The sequence below is a fragment of the Pseudorasbora parva genome, chromosome 23 (genome assembly GCF_024679245.1).
Source record: "Pseudorasbora parva isolate DD20220531a chromosome 23, ASM2467924v1, whole genome shotgun sequence".
NCBI lineage: Eukaryota > Metazoa > Chordata > Actinopteri > Cypriniformes > Gobionidae > Pseudorasbora > Pseudorasbora parva.
This window is the reverse complement of record NC_090194.1, coordinates 26,649,201-26,668,477: the sequence shown is the minus strand read 5'-3', so window position 1 is coordinate 26,668,477 and position 19,277 is coordinate 26,649,201. Positions and strand designations below refer to the sequence as shown.

Sequence of the window (19,277 nt, the reverse complement as noted above, 5' to 3'; positions counted from 1 at the left end):
TGTTTCTTTTAATTTAACTTAAATTTAACTGAAACTGGGCTGGGATTTTTATTTCCCAGCATGCTTTGCCATGACACTCGGAAGGGAGAGTGAATGCTGAAATTAAGTGTTATATTGTTTTTTTGTGGGAGATGTTTTCTGTTATGTGGGTTTTTGGGGGGTTACCATCATGCATGAATGAAGCATAAGCTTAGTTTGAGAACAGATATATGTGAAGTGTTTTACATTGTCTTACTCATTCAGCAATTGCTATGCTATTCTAACCTAGAAATATAGATGCATCCTAGCAGCAGCAAATATAATTTGCAGCCAGGGTAATCTAGCAACTCTCCGTTGGCTTGCATGAAAAACCTAACTCTAGTCAGGCCAACCACATTGTGTATAGAGTCGGCAGGTGGGCTTAGCATGATGGCAGAATCGCGATGGTTCCACGTAAATTACCTGCTACTTCCCTAAAAAACAAAAAATGGCACTGAAGTGATTTTTTAAAAAGGAAGATGTGTTCTGAGTTTGTGCTGATGTGTGCTGACCGGACATGGCAAAAGTTTAATCGATCAGCTAGCTCTACTGGTGGGAAAACGCATGGGACTCAGCCACAACCCGCTTGTGATTACTGTCTCACCACCAGCAGCTCTCTGGTTGGTTGTAGCGCTATCCTATTGCATTCAGAGTGAATTTGAAAGAAAACCGTTTATCCCGCCCCTTGGATTTAACCCTGCCAATGGTGTGTTCTCAGACTGAAAAGTTGGATTTATATGTTAATGCTATCAAAGCATTGTGTTACCAATTAGCAAGTTAGCATTTACTGAATTAGCTTATTCAAAATTATTCGGCCCCCTTAAGTTAATACTTTGTAGCGCCACCTTTTGCTGCGATTACAGCTGTAAGTCTCTTGGGGTATGTCTCTATCAGTTTTGCACATCGAGAGACTGAAATTTTTGCCATTCCTCCTTGCAGAACAGCTCGAGCTCAGTGAGGTTGGATGGAGGCGTTTGTGAACAGCACTTTTCAGTTCTTAATTTTAAGTTAAATGTTTTAATTAGCTTGCTCACACATTTTAAGTCAAGCAATTAAAATGTTAGCCTGGCTCGGCCGCCCTACGTAGCCTACTTCTGCTCAAGTTTCATTTTCCTTCAGTACTCCATCTGGTTGCGGTATTCTCTGGTGTTCTAAGATCGAGTTTTAACCGCTTCAATCAGCGAACAAAGGCAGTGGCTAAGAACAATTATGTTAATGTTGTACGCTACATGGTTTGAGATGATAGACATGATATACAAACGTTAGCGATTGGTTATGGCAGATCCAGAGTGGGGCAGATCCAAAAGTTTTAAACTTCAACAAAGTATCCACCGCCACGGAAGTCAACGCTTGTCAATGGAGAGTGGCCAGACTCTCTGTACAAATTAAATGAATGAGAGTCTGGTAGGACCAGGCTATTCAAATGTATGAGTATAAAATAAAAATCTCCCAGTTCTGCTTGCTTAAATTTCTTAACTTATTCAAGTTTATAGTGCATGAAAAAAAAATGAAAAAAGAAATGTTACCTGAAATAAAGTTAAAATAAATGGAAATAAATAAAAACAAATACTGAACTGAAACTGAAATAAAAAAATGAATCAAAACAGTAATATTAAAATAAAAAGGTGGCAAAAAAACAAAAAAACAAAAACAAAAATTATTAATAATTCCAGAAATATGATTAAAAATAATAAAATAATCTATTTAAATACTAAACTAACACAGGAGCCTTGGCCGGTAATCAACCAGTGTTCAGGATTTATTTTTATTTTTTACATATGCATTCGACTGTACGCATAATATACACTGTAAAAAATTTTTTAAAAAAAAGTCCCCAAATCAAAATATTCTAGTGACTGATCACATTTACATTTTTCAGATGGCCGAACTGAAATTCTGTGAATTGATGCAATTTTATTCACAGAAATTCAATTCGGCCAACAGAAAAATGTAAATGTGATCAGTCACTAGAACATTTTCAATTGGAGACCTGATTTTTTTTTACAGTGTATTGTGATGGTTCAATTTACTTGTAGCTTATTTTTCATTTATTTTGAAAAATAATATAGAATTTTACATATAACGGATATCAGGCATAACATGAACATTTTCAACGTATTGGTAGCCTACTGGTGAGAATTGTAATATTTTCGCATCCTTACTCATAATCCATTTAGTTATTTTTGTATTATTTATTTACTATTATATTATTTATTAATTTATTGATATTTATATCCCACATTTTTTCATGGAAATATGTCTCATAATAGAAATGAACACTTTCATGCTGAGTCTAAAATCTAGTTCATTGCAACAATGTTCCAATATCAACAATAATGTTTATACAGGGGCGCATCCTACTTACGCAAACCGGCGAACCAAATTCTATGCAAAATACGGATTGGAAAAAAGTGCCGATCAGCAGAACGACAGACGACAGGGTGAGAACATTCGGTCAAAGATAACCACACAGTACTTCAGCCGGAGAGACCGAGAATAATTATCTCCTGACCAGAGTGGCAAGCTGTTAAAAAAAAAGACGTGAAGTGGTGTTATAAAGAGCTTTCAGTGAGGATGTAATGCGAGTTCAAGCGTCTCTTGATTGCACTGAAGTGTACGGGAAGTGGTGGGGGTCTGAATGTAGCCACTTCAAATCTGTTGTTCTGTACAGGAATTAACAAGCATCCAGGGCCTGTTATACTGCCTGAGTATTGACGGGCTCCCATCTGTCCATCCGAAAGACGCTCATAAGAGCACGCTTACAATACAGAAGCCGGGTTAAACAGGTTGCACTGGCTGATGAGGGCTGCATACCTGAAATATGAGATTGACCACCTTTTTTCTAATCAAAAACATTAAATGCCCTGAAGGAGGGAGATGCAGTCAAAAGTTCTGCTGTACATAAAGAGGAAGCAGGCAAAGCAATCTCTCCCCAGCGGTGACTGTAGACATAGGCACAGAAGTGACCGATTTGGAACGCAGGTAGAACTTTCAACTTCCTGCTAGAGCAGGAAGCAGAACAGGAGTCCGTTTGCTGTTCTTTCACTAAATTGTCCTATATTTTATATTTGGTGGAAATAATGGCCTACTCAGTAGAGATGTACAATATATCGGTACCATATGAAAATCAACCAATATTACTTTTATATATAAATATTCTGCAAAAGCATGCAGGAAGCAGAATTGAAGGAGTCAATTTGCTGTTCTTTCACCTAAGTGTTCTAGTTTTTAAATCTTTGGTGCAAAAAATGGCCTAAACTCAAATAAAACGAAAAATGTATCTGACTGCAGCATACTGGCAATCAACAATTTTAGTTTTTTATTGAATATTTTATTTTGCCTAAATTTAGACTACATTCACAGCCACCAAACACTAATTTAAAGGGATAGTTCACCCAAAAATGACTGTCGTCATTTACTCAGCCTCAAGTTGTTCCAAACCTGTGTGAGTTTCTTTCTTCAGCTGAACACAAAAGAAGATATTTTGAAACATTTGATGAAATGGTTCTACTGATACACTCAGTTTCTACTGAGCACAATCATTTGAATATACTCCAGGGTTTCTACTGATACAAAGCCATATGCTAATCGCTAAAGTAACCCTTTAAGTGGCTAAAGAAAAATGGACCAAGTGGCAGTTTTGTAAGTGAAAATGCCTTGTTGAAGCCAGAGGTCAGAGGAGAATGGGCAGACTTCGTGCAGATAGTAACTCAAATAACCACTCTTTACAACAGAGGTATATTAATTTATAAATTTCATTTTTGGATGAACTAACCCTTTAATATAATTTTTTAATACCATAAATTATAATTGTGATTGCTCAATTCACGTGTAGCATTTAACATTATTTTATTCTTTACATTTATTTAGACAAAAGATATGCACATTTTATAATATTATACTTGCATAAATAAAATAGCCAGTCATAACAGTTGAACAAAAATAATCCATTTAAATCGTCATGTCGTCAAGACTCTTCCTGATTTTAACCCCAAATTAGTACTAACTTCCTTTTAGATCTTGAAACGCTTCATAAAACCTCTGCGGATCTCAAAAACAATCATTCTGGTGCATGCGGTCACATTCTCGCCCCAATACTCAAACTACAGGCCCTCTGGGGCTGTTTGCACACCATCCACCCAATGGCTGTATTGATTCCCCATTAATTACCCCTACCAGTGGAGCAATGGGGCACTTTCCAGGTGGAGCACACATCAATAACGACACCTAACCGCCGTTGTTGTGGAAGTTAAGTTGAGACGCTATCGGCAAAACATCACACACAGACCGGCTGACAGTCCAGCGAAGGCCTTTACTGTCAAAATATCAGGACTGCCTCTGGAATGGAGATGCTGCAGGAATGCTGTGCTTTATGCCGCATCTCACTGGCAAGAATATTTCACCTAGTCAACAGAACCAGGTCAAATAACCCCCCACTGGGTTAGTGTGCTGTGAACTCCATGCATAAGCCAGTGCTCATGTGCACCATCGTATTTGTGGTGTTGTTTTTTTTAGATTGTATCGACATACAGTAATAGACTTGTCAAACCTGTACAAAATGACAATTGTTTTTTACAATAAAACTGTAGCTTTGTATTTGTCACTATACTGACAATTTTAAGATACAAATTAAAGCTCTTCACACTCGCAAAAAAACTCGCACATGGTTTTACATTGCTATTGTATTGCTGTATGAGTACCATATTCAAGCGTTGGGAGATTTACATCTTAGCCTACTCCATAAAACATGGCATTATTATCGTGCTACATTGTTGACAGGTAATACTGTCGATTTTTTTATTTTTTGAGAGAGAGGTTTAAATTCCACCTCTGTGGGTTTCTAAAAAAATACATCATAGTAATGTCTAAATTCCACTGTTGGATATTGCCGTGGTGCCCTGTGCGAAGATGGTAATATCATAGTACTTTTTGTTAGGGTTATTATGGTAAATTGCAATAAGAGGGGTTCGTTCAAAGCGCTGTGCGCATCTATAATGCACCACAATAAGCAGCTGCAGTGCAAAAATAGGAAGAAACGGATAAAGCGCGCGCGCAAGAGCGGATCCGCTCTTTCATGACGCTGCACTTCGGCCCCTCTAGTCGTTATTACCTCTAAAGTGCGGATCTCCTGCTGAGTGAGATCGTTGGACGCCGCACATTTGGTCCGGAGCCCTTGCAAACTGGAGATGGAGATGTCGATCATGTTCTGGATCAGTTCGCACTGGTGTAGCGCGGCCATCGCTGCGCCACCGCCGCCGCTGCTGCTGTCCCTCTGTTCATCACTCTCCTCCACCATCATCAGCCCCACTCTAACACCATCCATCCCACTGCATCGGGCTCGGCGTGGATGGAGAGATGAGTGCAACTACAAATAACAATGCAATCCACATGCACTACTGCAGAAGCATGCCATCAGACTGTCCGAGCAGGACAATAGATGAGGTATCTACTGGGATCCACAAGGGAGATGTGGTTCAAGTTAATCCCAAATCCAAGTGCGCTTTTGAAACCCGTCGTGCGAGATGCGCGTTCTGCTGTGAGACTCTGCTCACTGTCTGTCAGCTGTGGGAAACATCGGACGACGCGATGCGCGCTGGGAAATGAAGTCCGTGCGCACATGTCTGTAGGCTAATGCACGATAGATAGATAGATAGATAGATAGATAGATAGATAGATAGATAGATAGATAGATAGATAGATAGATAGATAGATAGATAGATAGATAGATAGATAGATAGATAGATAGATAGATAGATAGATAGATAGATAGATAGATAGATAGATAGATAGATAGATAGATAGATAGATATTATAAGATACTTTGCTCTGATTCTGAACAAAATTTTAAGAACAAAACATTCATATATTATAAATAATATAACAGGAAAGATACTTAAACCAATTATGTTTTTCCATTAACAAATCAAATTTGAGATTTTTGACAGATATTACATTTGTATTTATTTTCTTTATTTGTCACTGATTCTGTGTAAATATAACCAAAAAATAGTGATGTATAATAATGTTTAAGGCGTAATGATTATTTCATTTTAATATTATTTCATTTTAACCCTGTAATGGTTAAAATGAAAACAAATGCACTCTTTACGTGCAGTCCACTACAGAGGACACTGAAGAAATCATGGCCTTTGAAAATGTTTTTTGAGTTGTTTATTAAAAATAAACACCTTTAAACCAATCAAATAGTAATGATGAACTGCAATACAATACAGCTAATGTTCCTCTTTCCAAAATGCTGCGTCATATATATATGTGACCCATGACCACAAAACCAGTCATAAGGGTACATTTTTTTAAACAGATTTAAACACAATGAAAAAATAAGCTTTTAATTGATCTTTGGTTTGTTAAGATAGGACAATATTTGGCTGAGATACAAATAATGCAATATTCAATACGATATTGCTTTAAAGGAGGGGTAAGTGCTATCTGGTAACCATTGTTGATATTCCAAATAACCAAAACAAACACGCCCCTGCCCCCAAAAGGGGTCTTGGTCCTATTTTGATTGCTCCGCCCCACACTTAGGTAACCCAGGCAACGACTATGGCAGAATCTGTGTGTAACTAATCCAGGTCGAATATTCAATAAAAAGGTCACCCCTTCCATTACAAAAACACAAACCGTTCTCATAACACCTCGATAGAATATGAGCCGACAGTCCAGCTAACGAACATATTACAATTATGAAAAGATTAGAGCTATAGCGACCACAAACCACAAACAGTTCTCATGAACAACTTGATAACGTTAGTATACAAGCTCAATAGTCCAGCTAAAAACTGAGAATGATACCATTTATGTGTTTCACATTCTTTCTGGGAAAAGAAAGCATCACAACTTCTGAAAGTGACCAACAGTGTTTTAGCAAAAAGTTGTGTCACAAATCTGACTATATCATTTTAACATCAATGTAAACAAACAAAAAATGTAATGGCAATATTTAAATTCCGAATACTCTTTGACTTCGTAATATATAGCTACCTAAAACTTAACATAAAAAACATCCAGGTAAACAAAGACATCCTAACTAGGGGTGGACGATTATTTTTGTTATTTTAATTGAGCTTTTTTTAAAAGTAAAAATAAGAACTAAAAACAGAAACTGTAGTCTTCACATGAATTAAATATACACTGATACATAATAAAGCTACAAAGGTTATTCAGCAAAGAGCACTGAGTGATTTTCTCTTTTTGTTTTGTTTTGTTTGACAGACAGCGGCAGGTTTACTGTATTAGCAGCCTGTCACTTTAAGACCTAATGCACGGATCTGACACACATCCGGTTTCTTTCCCCGACTGATATCCTTCACTTAAAGCATGACTGACTGTGTTTACATGAATACGCATCAAGACGGCCATTTTGACATAACTGTGTGTATTTGACAGTTCGAGTGTGTAACAAGATACGAAACAGAACTGAAGGGATCACACACAGAGAGACAGCGAGAGACTGTAAGGGGTTGTTTTTCGCATGCGTCAACCTAAAACGTACACTTTTCACAGTGTTGAAGTTGTCAGGGTTATGTCGCTTCGGTCTAGCTCTCTCTTTGTTTTTGTGACAAGGCCCTGACACTCCTGTATTGTTTTTCTTGTCTTGTGTGAGCGCGCGCGCAGCTTTGAGCATGCTTGAGCTGCGTGCTCATCTGTCCTTGTGAGTTGTGTGTGTGGTCTAGTTTGTGTTGGGATTCGGACATTTACGCTCTACATGTTTGTCTTCTGTTGTGAGCGCACGGAATGAGCATTCACTCTGTCTGGTTGTGTGAGTGTGCGCTCTTATATTAATGTTATTTTGTGTTGTGTAGCCTGCAGCTGGTGTTTTGAGGTGATTTGCCCCATCTTTTTTTTTAATAAAAAAAGTTAAAGCTCGTCAGTCAATTTTAACTCGGCCGTCTAATCACAGTGGAGGAGGGGCGGGACAAAATCCTACACCGACCAATCATCCCACTTGTACACTGACTGAACAACAATAATGGAGAAGTTAATACTGCTTTTTTACTGCATTTTTATATTCAGTTAAATTCTTAAAAATGAGATAATAGTAACTAGCCTGACAAGCCAGACCACATCAAGATGTTGGGTCTGGGAACTCACCATTGGCAGGGCTCAATCCGAGATGCGGGATAAACGGTTGTCTTTCTAATTACCTCTGCACAATAAGATAGCGCTACAATCAACCAGAGCAACGAAAGAGGGTGAAGCGGAGCTAGTTGATAGATTTAACTTTTGCCGTATCCAGTCAGCAAAACTCAGAACAAATTTTCCTTTCTTAAGAATGACTTCAGTACCATTCTTTGTTCTTTTCTCAAAGAGCTTAAAGGTGGGGCAAGTGTTATTTCAAAACCGTTTTAGAAAAAGGACTCGGGCAGAGTGGAATAACAAACTTGTAGCCAATCAGCAAGTAAGGGGCGTGTCTACTATTGATGGTGAGAAGAGAGGCTCACTTCTTTGTTTTGTTTGTTTTTGTTCTTTTCTCAAAGAGCTTAAAGCCGGGTGCACACTGTGCGATTTTGGCCACGATTTGGCCGTCTGAGAGAAATTTTGCAAATCCTAAAAGATTCCTCTGATCCTATAGCCTGGATGCCAGCCGAACTTAGCCCCGCCCACAACATTTTTAGGTCGGGCAGTTCGTTCTGGTGCAGAGCTTGTTTGTATATGCATTCACCTTCACAATTTCTCTCAGAAATGATGAACATGTTGGGTAAGTACTCTGTGTATCACTAAATTCTTTCATTTTTTTACAACACCAGCAAAGATCGTTTATTCCAGCGCACGTGCAGACAGGGTTGCCAAGTTTTTACAACAAAACCCGCCAACTACTAACCCTAAACAATAGCTTCTCGGGGGTTCTCCAGGAAAAAAATGGTGTTTGGGGGGTAAAATGTGTGTTATTTTGGCGAGGTTGCCTGCTGAAATTCGCACTCATGGGTCTATATATCACATAATAGTCGCTTCAACCCGCGGACATAGAAAACAACCCGCGGACATAGAAAACAACCCGTGGAAAAAACGCGGACTTGGCAACACAGTGCAGTTGGGCTCTGTTGACATTTGACAATGCGTCGCTTCGTTGATCTGATTGGTTGGAGCTCTATCCAATTGATGTCTTTCCTGGTTCGGATGAAACACGCCCCATAATCACAGCCCAATGGAGCAGTTTCAGACTCATATTCTGACTAGAATTGAGTATGACCACATCAGGCTACTGATCCTGGGCTAAAATCTAAAGTCTTTGATCGTTAGTTTGACATGTTCCCCGGCAGCCGTTTAATGACCGCTGCGACCAAATTTCACCTCAGACGAAATTCTGACAGTGTCAGAAGATTTGGCGCACAATCCTGCAGTGTGACTTCTCCTACGACGACCGTCAAATATCTCGGTTTTTCAAGACAAACTATGACCAAAGCGAGAGCTAGAGATTTATTTGAAGCCTCCATTTCAGTCCCGCGTATAATGCAGCTAACCGTCACCAAACGCATCATTTATTAATTATAAAAAACTCTGGACGAGTTTTCTTGCGTGCGTCCATTTTTAGCGCGCACACTCTGACATTAATGACAACTGAGATCTTACAGTGTGACATGGCTTACAGCGGAAATCATGTTCGTACAGTCTGACAAGCAACATTCGCAAAGGATTTTGAAAAATCTCACGGTCTGCAGGACCCATAACTCCAAGTCTTCCAGAGTCGCGGCCAAAATTTTGAAAGACAGCTGTTCATCAGCTTCTTTGTTTACAAGTAGCACGTGCAACTCTGCCGAAGTGATGTTACGTTCGTGAACGAATCGTTCTTTTTGAACGAATCTTTTAGGTGAACGAATCGTTCTCGTTCACATAGTCTATTGACTCATGTTTCTCGTTCACTGAAATTCCTCCCTCCACCGCAACGTGGCGCTAGTAGCAGCGAGCGCATGCGCAGCTCTGTCAAAGAATGACAAAACCTCAAGCCAATAGCGTTCGAGTATGAGATGTGACGGAGCATGTGGTTTGTTGAATTCAGTGAACGAATACGCCCTTTACTGACCGAGAGGCTTTAAGTCTGACTCTAAACGAGAAATGTCGTTCTTGAACGAATTGGTAGGCTACATGTCGTTCGTTTGTGAACGAAATGAACCAGTTGTTGAAGGATACTGATAGCGAAAAGCTCGGCTCGTGTAGGTGGCATATTTGCTGCAAAGAAAGAAATGTACGCTTTACCACTGTAATGAAAACAGTGTTGCAGGTTGATGGTTAAATGATTACTACAGAGTAAAGTAAAGTGTGTTTGTATTTTATTTTATGTTTGAACCGTTTTCTTCATTACGTTTGAGTCATGTCTCTAAAAACTGTAAAATAAATAAAAAATGTGACAGTGGCCTATGGTTTAAAAGATCTTGTGTGTCACGTCAGTAAATAGCATTCTGAGCTCCTGAACAAACTTCACTGACCGAGTTGCTGTTTTGAGTCTGAACGAGAGAGAGATCTCGTTCGTGAATGAAATGAACCAGCTCTGGCTACCCCGGTCATTTAGCATGCGTGTCAGACTCGTTCAGCAATCAGCAGAAAGCGGATGCAAAGCACAGTTATAGACAAACCTCATGTTAATAGCAACCAAAATATGTCAGCTGTTAAAACAGTGCTCTTGCAAAGCACTTTCAAGTGCCACCACAGGGCAATTTTCAGAAGAGCACCAGGCATGTGTTAGCTGGCTTAAAAAATGCTTTGTTGGACACACGCTAATTGAATATTAATTGCTAGTCATATGGCCAATTATTCTCTTTAGCATTTATGCAAAATACTGGAGCCAAACCTGACAAAGAAGTCCAGAAGATTCCACAGCCCTCCTGGCCACGTCATTTGCAGTTGTAACTCATGGGCGTGATTATGCTAATTATGAATGAGCACACAAGCATCCTATTTACGCATGTTTGGAATTCATTAATATACGCACGTTTAACTACCGATCGTACATGAAGCGTTTGTGAATCAGGAGGAGAGTTTTTATCAAGGTTTACTCAGAATTACTCCGAATTTGCTTACGTTTTTTTATGAATGGCCCCCTGTGTTTGCAATCCTGCGCTGTATCGTTGTCAGACGTGCCTCATGTTTCCCTGCTAGTCAATTCAAGCTTTTCTAGTTTTTGTTTATCTTGTTTTATTTGGTTAAATAAAGCCCATACATTTTCCCTTCACCCAACCCTGACAGAAGTGGCCTAATTGCGTGTAGTTGCGATATCCATATCGTGATATGCATTTGCGATATTTCGATAATTTCGATGTATTGTGCAGCCCTACTAAATATTGAGAAAGAAAATCGCCCATAAAGTCATATTACTACTAATAACAGATTTTTTTTATATATTTATGGTAAAACATTTAGAAAATATCTTCATGGAAAATGATCTTTAATTAATATCTTAATGATTTCTAATGATTTTTTTGTGTGACCATTTTGACCCATACAATGTATGTACAATGGCCATTATTTCCATGAATATACCCGTGTGACTTATGACTGGTTTTGTGGTCCTGGGTCACATATGGTTTCTGAGAAATAAAAAGGAGGATATTTAATATCTTGGCAAATCTGGGCACAGTTTGGGACATTGTTGGGATCTCTTCTGAACTCTAGACGTACAAGATTACTTGGCTTTTTTCCCCTCAGGAGACACATCTGTGAAGCATGAGACTTAAACAAAAAGCCACATTTGTTCTAATTTAACTTAATTACTGTCAAAGAGTTTTCATTTGTGGTTTTTCTTTCCTTAGGGCGTCCTCGACTGAAACAGGGGGCCTTTCACATCTTAGGGATTGTAACAAATGAAAAATTGAAATTCACTCCTTTGCCTTCTACTAAACTGTTTCTCCGTATGAGCACGAGCATGTTTAATCACATTTATTAAAATAATTTTGAGATTGGGGGTGTGGGGGGGTGTTAGAAGGATTTCTCTTCTCACTGAGGGTGTGATGTTCCCTCACATCAAACGTTCAATCTGACTGCTGAGTCACTCTCCAAACCTCACCTCCTCTTCCATCTGTCCTCCATCTCACTCTCTTTCTCTCTATCCTTCCATCTGCCCTCCATCTCTCCATCTGGGTGCTGCATAACACTATACATCCTCCCCAACACACATCTCAGTGACAGAACATTATTCAAAGTGTCCGCTGAGCCCAGTTTGCAAGGACGGATTACAGTCCAAAATTGTGAGGTAATGTCCAAACAATGAGAAAGTCATATGAGAAATAAAGTTGCATTTGAGTAAAATAAGGACTTAAATTATATATCATGAGTGTAAAACATGGAAAAAGACACATCATTATATGTCCAGATATGTCATTCTTTTCTTTCACAAATTGTGACTATTTTTTTTCATCTATCTATATCAATTTCACATCTGCATAACTGCAATACATTTGAGCATGCACATATACAACGTGTGCACTCTCCTCTCACATCCAGCAGACTGACTCAAATAATTCATTATGATTTATCAGGATTACACATACTGATTTAGCAGGCGATTTGATCAAAAGCAACTTAGAAATGAGGACAAACACAAGTAATATTATGGAGTCAGAGCCAAAAATGTTAATTGTGTCATAATTTACTCATCTGTCGTTTCAAACCTGTATGACTTTCTATCATCTGTGAATCACAAAAGATGATAATTTTAAGAATAGTGGTTTTGTTTATTATTTATATACTTATTATCATTACGTATTAATTAATGCTTATTATTAGCTTTCATTTTTATATTTTAATTTTTTATTTTTGTTTACTTTCATTTAAGTTTTACACATTTTATTATGTGCTTTTGTCATTTTTTTTAAATCAGTTTTTTAATATAGGGTTAGTAATTTTAGTATTTTAACTTAAACATATTTATTTCAGTTAGCTGCCAAGAAAACATTTGTTATTTCCTTAAAAGAACAATAACAAATAAAATAATTTAGTAATATATAGATATATATATATATATATATATATATATATATATATATATATATATATATATATATATATATATATATATATATATAATTGTTTTTTTGTTTGTTTTTTTACAAAACTGATACAATGGATGACAATGAGTCCTGAAACAATATTGGACCTCATTGATTTTCATTGTAGGGGCCAAAATCTTTTTTTGTTTTTTTTGTTTTTTAGAATATCTTCTCCTGTGCCCTGCAGAAGAAAGAAAGTCATACAGGTTTGGAAGGTGAGGGCGAGTAAATTATGACAGGATTTTTCAATTTTGGATGAACTGTCCCTTTAAGAGGTACCAGTACAAAGCTAGCAGACGTTTAAGTAGAGATCAAAATAAAAGATATCTTAATTTATATATTTCTCTCACCAGTTAAAGAGTCAGGTGTACATCTGCTCCATGCTGACCACAGGAACCTCTTGTAGAAACTGGACCGTCCCATCCAGACAGAAGAATTATTATTACCGTGACCTCTTCTAAAGCTAGCATAACAAGTTTAGTGTTTATCTTACAGCATTCTTAAGACTCTTTGGTCAAAAATATTTCATTAAAGCAAGTTCTTAACTAGGACTAGGTCATTTATGTACGAAAGTTTCAGAGCACTAAGTCAAAAAAAATAAAAATAAAATAAAAAAAGCCAACAAAGGTACTACAGACAAGGTGCAGCTTCCACCTGGTGACTGCAATGTCGTCAGATACTGAGACTCTATTGGTCAGACTGAGGAATCCCTTCCTAGGATACAGCTGATTAAATTGGATTGTGGGGGATCTGATGGCAGAGATCACCCGTGACACAGGCTTTCAATAAGTACCTGACTGACATGTCTTTTCAGTCAGATTTCAGACTGTTTGTGTCTGTGGGGCAGGTGGTGGGGTGTGCGCTTTTGTTCTATTTTTGTTTTGTGAGATCAGATTTGAGATTATTTTCGAGACCTAGGTAAAAAGGCCACCAGTTGCAGGATCTGGGAGTGGTGAATTATGGGGCTTTGAGGTAGACAGGCACGGCTATAAATAAATCCCAATCTGTAGACACCAGACACAATGAACAGAAACACTCGGACACGTGAGCACTCACAGCGAGCTCTCTCTCCCAGGGACCCTACAGGTATTTAGACACAAAATAATGGTCATCTATCACAGGAATGCCAGATTGTGACTGAAAAATCAGTTCGAAATGTGTTTGAAATAAATAAACATTAACCAGGAGAACTGGTGTATAGCTCCATCTACTGGACAGTTACAGCAGTTTCCTCAGCATAAGCTTGTTTATCATGTTCATTTATTATACGCAACACGATTTAGGTCAAATATGATGGAGCGAAAATAAACTGTCAAAAGAGTCCACCGATATACCAACATTAAATCCAAGTACATTAGGTAAAGACATTTCTATCAATAACTCTAGCCCTACACCGATCAGGCATAAGATTATGGCCACCTTCCTATTATTATGTTGGTCCCCCTTTTGGTGCCAAAACAGCCCTGACCTGTCGAGGCATGGACACCACTAGTCCTGAAGGTATGATGTGGTACCTGGAACCAAGATGTAAGCAGCAGATCCTTTAATTCCTGTAAGTTGTGAGGCGGGGCCTCTATAAATCGGACGTGTTTATTCAGCACATCCCACAGATGCTCAATTGGACTGAGATCTGGGGAACATGGAGGCCAAGTCAACACATCAAAATCGTTGTTGTGCTCCTCAAACCATTCCTAAACCGTTTTTTGCTTTGTGGCATTGTCCTGCTGAAAGAGGCCACAAACACCATTTCCATGAAAGGGTGTACATGGTCTGCAACAATGTTTAGGGAGGTGGTACGTGTCAAAGTAACATCCACATGGATGTCAGGACCCAAGGTTTCCCAGCAGAACATTGCCCAAAGCATTACACTGCCTCTGCCGGCTCGGCTTGTTCGCATAGAGCATCCTGGTGCCATGTGTTCCCCAGGTAAGTGATGCACACACAGCCGACCATCCACATGATGTAAAAGAAAACGTGATTCATCAGACCAGGCCACCTTTTTCCATTGCTCTGTGGTCTAGTTCTGATGCTCACGTTTTGGCTCTTTCGGCGGTGGACAGGCGTCAACATGGGCACCCTGACTGGACTGCGGCTATGCAGCCCCATACGCAACGCAAGTATTCTGACTCCTTTCTATAGGAACCAGCGTTAACTTTTTGAACAATTTGAGCTACAGTAGCTTGTGTGTTTGATCACACCGCATGCCTTCGCTCCCCATGTGCATCAATGAGCCTTGGCTGCATATGACACCTGTTGCCAGTTCACCACGGTTCCTTCCTTGGACCACTTTTGATAGATACTGACCTCGCAACATGACCCAGTTCTCTAGCCATCACAATATGGACCGTGTCAAATTAGCTCAAATCCTTAGGCTTGCTGCCTAATATATATCCCTATATCCCTAATATATATATATATATATATATATATATATATATATATATATATATATATATATATATATATATATATATATATGAGGAAGAGATAATCAGTGTTATTCACTTCATTTAATGTCAATGTTATGCCTGACTATTGTAAATCTAATCTATGCATGTATACATTTACTGTGGTTGTTACTTTTAATTTTTAAATGTAGGCTAGTAATTTGGTGACGTTGTGCTAGCCTATATGGTTCTGACCTCTACTAGCTTGTGGATGCAAACAAAAGTTTTCGTTTTTATTCATGCCATTGTAAAACCATGCTATAGTCAGACATTATACATTTATTCCATGAGTTCATCGTGAGTATTCAGTGTGTCATGTAATTAAAACATCTGCCTCCACGAGACGACTCTGCTCGTATAAAACAAATCAGCTTTAATGCGCTAGTTGTATTCCTTGAATGTACACTTAGGATATTGGGTTCTCCAGAGATCTCAGGCAATAAAATGTGATTTTGTAACATGTAATTTTTTTTATATCAATCACTTTATTAATGTTTTACTCTACATATGTTCTATGTTGGAGGATTTAATGTGTTTTTTATTCTACATAATTTTGTTTTTAATATTATACAATTCCCTTTAAAAAAATATCCACATTTCAAATTTTCATTCATGGAGATAACATGGACAATGTGCCATGGTGTAATGGAAGACTGCTGCCATCATCTGGAGAACAAACACTTTTACAATTAAAATAACATGAAGTTTCAGCTATAGCCAGATGGCTTTAAAGCATTACTCAATGGATCATTTGCCATTTCCTCATTGGTATACATCAAATTTTATTTAGATTTATGTTTAGACATGATAAAATAGGCCTAATTATTATAACAATAATAAAATGACTTTTTCAAGAATCATTTTTGCATGTATAACAGTATAACAGTAAGGAAAGTATATTGAGTTGCATTTGTTCTCCATTGTGGATGTGTCATCAACTTATGGCAGCCCATTTTTATTTCTTATGAGTGATTTTGTGGGTTTGGGTGGGATGGGGTGTTGTGTGTGTTTACTCCATCAGGGATGTGTTGTGGTATCGCCCCTTTATTTTCTGTGCTTTTTGTATTGTTAAATTTGTTTTTGTTTTTGACAAATTATGTAACAAAAAGCAATTTTTACAGTCTCCCATTGATGCCTATGGATGATATATATTTGGAGTTCCACACCAACATACAACCAAATATTAGCCTAGAAATCTAGACGCACCCTAGCGGCACCAAACCTAATCTGCCGTGAGTATCGTCTAGCAACTCTCAATACATGTCTGAGCTGTAAAAAACAAACTCCTGGTCAGGCCGATCACATTGTGTGTATAGAGGTATAGGGTCGGTGGGCAGGGCCGATTTGTGCTTGAGTGCTACTGGTAAACACAGAAACTGGCGAAAGGCTGTCTTTCAAATCAGCTTTGGAAGACTTGGAGTTGAGCTTTTCTCTGAGAAAAGAACAAAAAACTCTGAGAAAAGAACAAAGAACAAAAAAAGGCACCGAAGTCCTTCTTAAAGGTGCCCTAGAATGATTAAAAAAAATATGATAAATTGTTCTCTGATATCTACATGGGTATGTGGCTTATTTAAGGGAAAAAAATGTACAGGTCCATTTACAACCCTATAAATTGTCTCTAGGATGTAATGCTCTGTTTCTGCCTTATTTGGAAAAGTCATGAATATTAATGTTGAGCTCTGCTCTGACTGGCTTATTTCAGCAGCTCACAATTGTCATTAGACACACTATTTAGTTTTGTATGGTACTTGGTGTTTCCTTTTGTTACTGTACTAGTATTTTGCATCATCTAGACAATGCGGTCTCTCTAAGAAACTTTCAATTTAATCAAAAATTGTTTAAACAGCTAGTCAATAAGTGGATAAATGACTGCTTGAAGGAATATAGTTGCCCCTTTCTTCAGTTTAAAGCTACACTGTGTAACTTTTTTAGTTTATTCTTAGATAAAGACACTTAGTTCTTTCAAAAATATGTGCTCATTAATGTATATTTACTTCTTTTAAGTAATAAAGTATTCTCGTAAGTTTATAAAATGCCATTGAAAATAAATACGGGTGAGGGGTTCGAATGCTGGTCGCCATGTTGCCCCTCCAACTTGAAAGTACATTAGCCAAAAGACATACCCATAAATTGAAGCTTCGTCTTTCGCATTTTAACACTCGATGGCACCGTGTTGAATGTGAAGAGGGGGATTGCCATGTTAATCTTGGACTAAATCGGCCACCGTAGGAGTTAAAACGAAATCAGAATTGAGAGGAACAGAAACTAATATTCACTGGATGGTCATATACCTTTTCACCGCTAGATGGGGGAAAATATCACACAGTGTAGCTTTAAGACGCTGAGTGAAGCTTGCTTGAAATGGGCCGAACAAACGAACGATTTGTTGTGGTATCCGATTATAATAAACCTCCACCATGTGTCATGAAAGCCGTTTTTGTCTTGTTTACGTCAGTAGATTCGGCTTGTTGGACAGATGCAAATGTTGGGGACGTGTATATAAATGATCCCCAACGCTTACGTCATGGTTGGGTTTATGTTTTTTTTTTCTGTTGAGTTTTTGATTTATGAGATTTACATAAAAAAATAGGAGGCAATGGTGTTTGAGACTCACAGTATGTGATGTCCAGGTACTGAACTATTATTATTTCACTATGGCAAGGTTAATTCAATTTTTCATTCTAGGGCACCTTTAAAAAGGGAAGATGTGTTCAGAATTTTGAACTGGATACAGCAAATGTTTAATCTATCAACGAGCTCCGCTTCCCGTTGCTCTGGTTGGTTGTAGCGTTATCCAATCGCGTGCAGAGGGAGTTTGAAAGACAACCGTTTATCCCGCCCCTCGGATTGAGCCCTGTCAATGGTGAGTTTCCAGACCAAACATCTTGATGTGGGTCTGGCTTGTCAGACTAAACAGATATCATTCCAATTTTTTTTTGTAGCGCTAGCAAGTGCCAAACAAGTCTCATGCCATTTAGATGAAGGGACATTTTTATTTTATTTTAGCAAACGTCATTTGGGGTTGACGCGTGCATACTGACAAACGCAGAAGTGCAGAGGATAGAGCAACAAAAAACCCATCCTCGATCTCAGACATCTGAACAAAGCCCTAATTAAGCGCTCATTCAGAATGATCACTCTGAAGCAGATCTTCCCACAAATCAGCTTGGGAGACTGGTTCCTTACCCTGTATCTGAAAGATGCTTACTTTCACATCCAGATAGCCCCCCCCATCACAGAAATTTTTGAGATTCGCCTTTGAGGGAGTGGTAAATCAATAAATGGTTCTGCCGTTCGGCCTGCCCCTGGACCACCGCACTTTCACGAAGTGTATGGGTGCGGCTCTCTCCCCTCTGAGACGGAGTGCGCATTCTAAACTACCTCGACAACTGGCTCGTTCTGGGCCAGTTGGAGGAGGAACTAATATTAGAGTGCTTGGGTCTCAGGGTCAATTTTTCAAAAAGTTCATTATCCTTCAGGCAACGTGTATCATTGCTGGGGATCATTTTTGACTCAACCCTTTTGAGGGCCACAGTCACTCCAGAGCACGCTCTGTTCATTCAGCAGCTCACACAAACGTTTACACCCGGGGGTTTTCTACCGCTCAGAACATTTCAGAAAATGCTACATGCTGACATGCAGACATGCTGTCTCGGAGCAACCTTCCTTCAGAGGGTTGGTCGCTCCCCCTGCTCGGTTCAGAAGATTTGGGATGTTTTCAGGAAGGCAGAGGTTGACCTCTTTGCCTCAGAAGACAATTGCTGTCCAATGTGTTTCTCAAAAGCCAGAGATAAGCTGGCCCATGAGT

General features: G+C 38.6%; 1 protein-coding gene across 2 annotated transcripts in view; it reads right to left on the bottom strand.

Moving 5' to 3' along the window:
• ksr1a (kinase suppressor of ras 1a) overlaps positions 1-5,612 on the bottom strand; it is a 63,209-nt gene extending 57,597 nt beyond the window's left edge. Inside the window, exon 1 of one of the 2 annotated variants that reach the window (XM_067432609.1) lies at positions 5,129-5,612. In XM_067432609.1, coding sequence (XP_067288710.1) covers positions 5,129-5,341 — 213 coding nt within the window. In that variant the 5' untranslated portion in view covers positions 5,342-5,612. The remainder of the gene's footprint in view (positions 1-5,128) is intronic. The other variant, XM_067432610.1, reaches the window with a different exon arrangement.
• Positions 5,613-19,277: the final 13,665 nt, after the last annotated feature.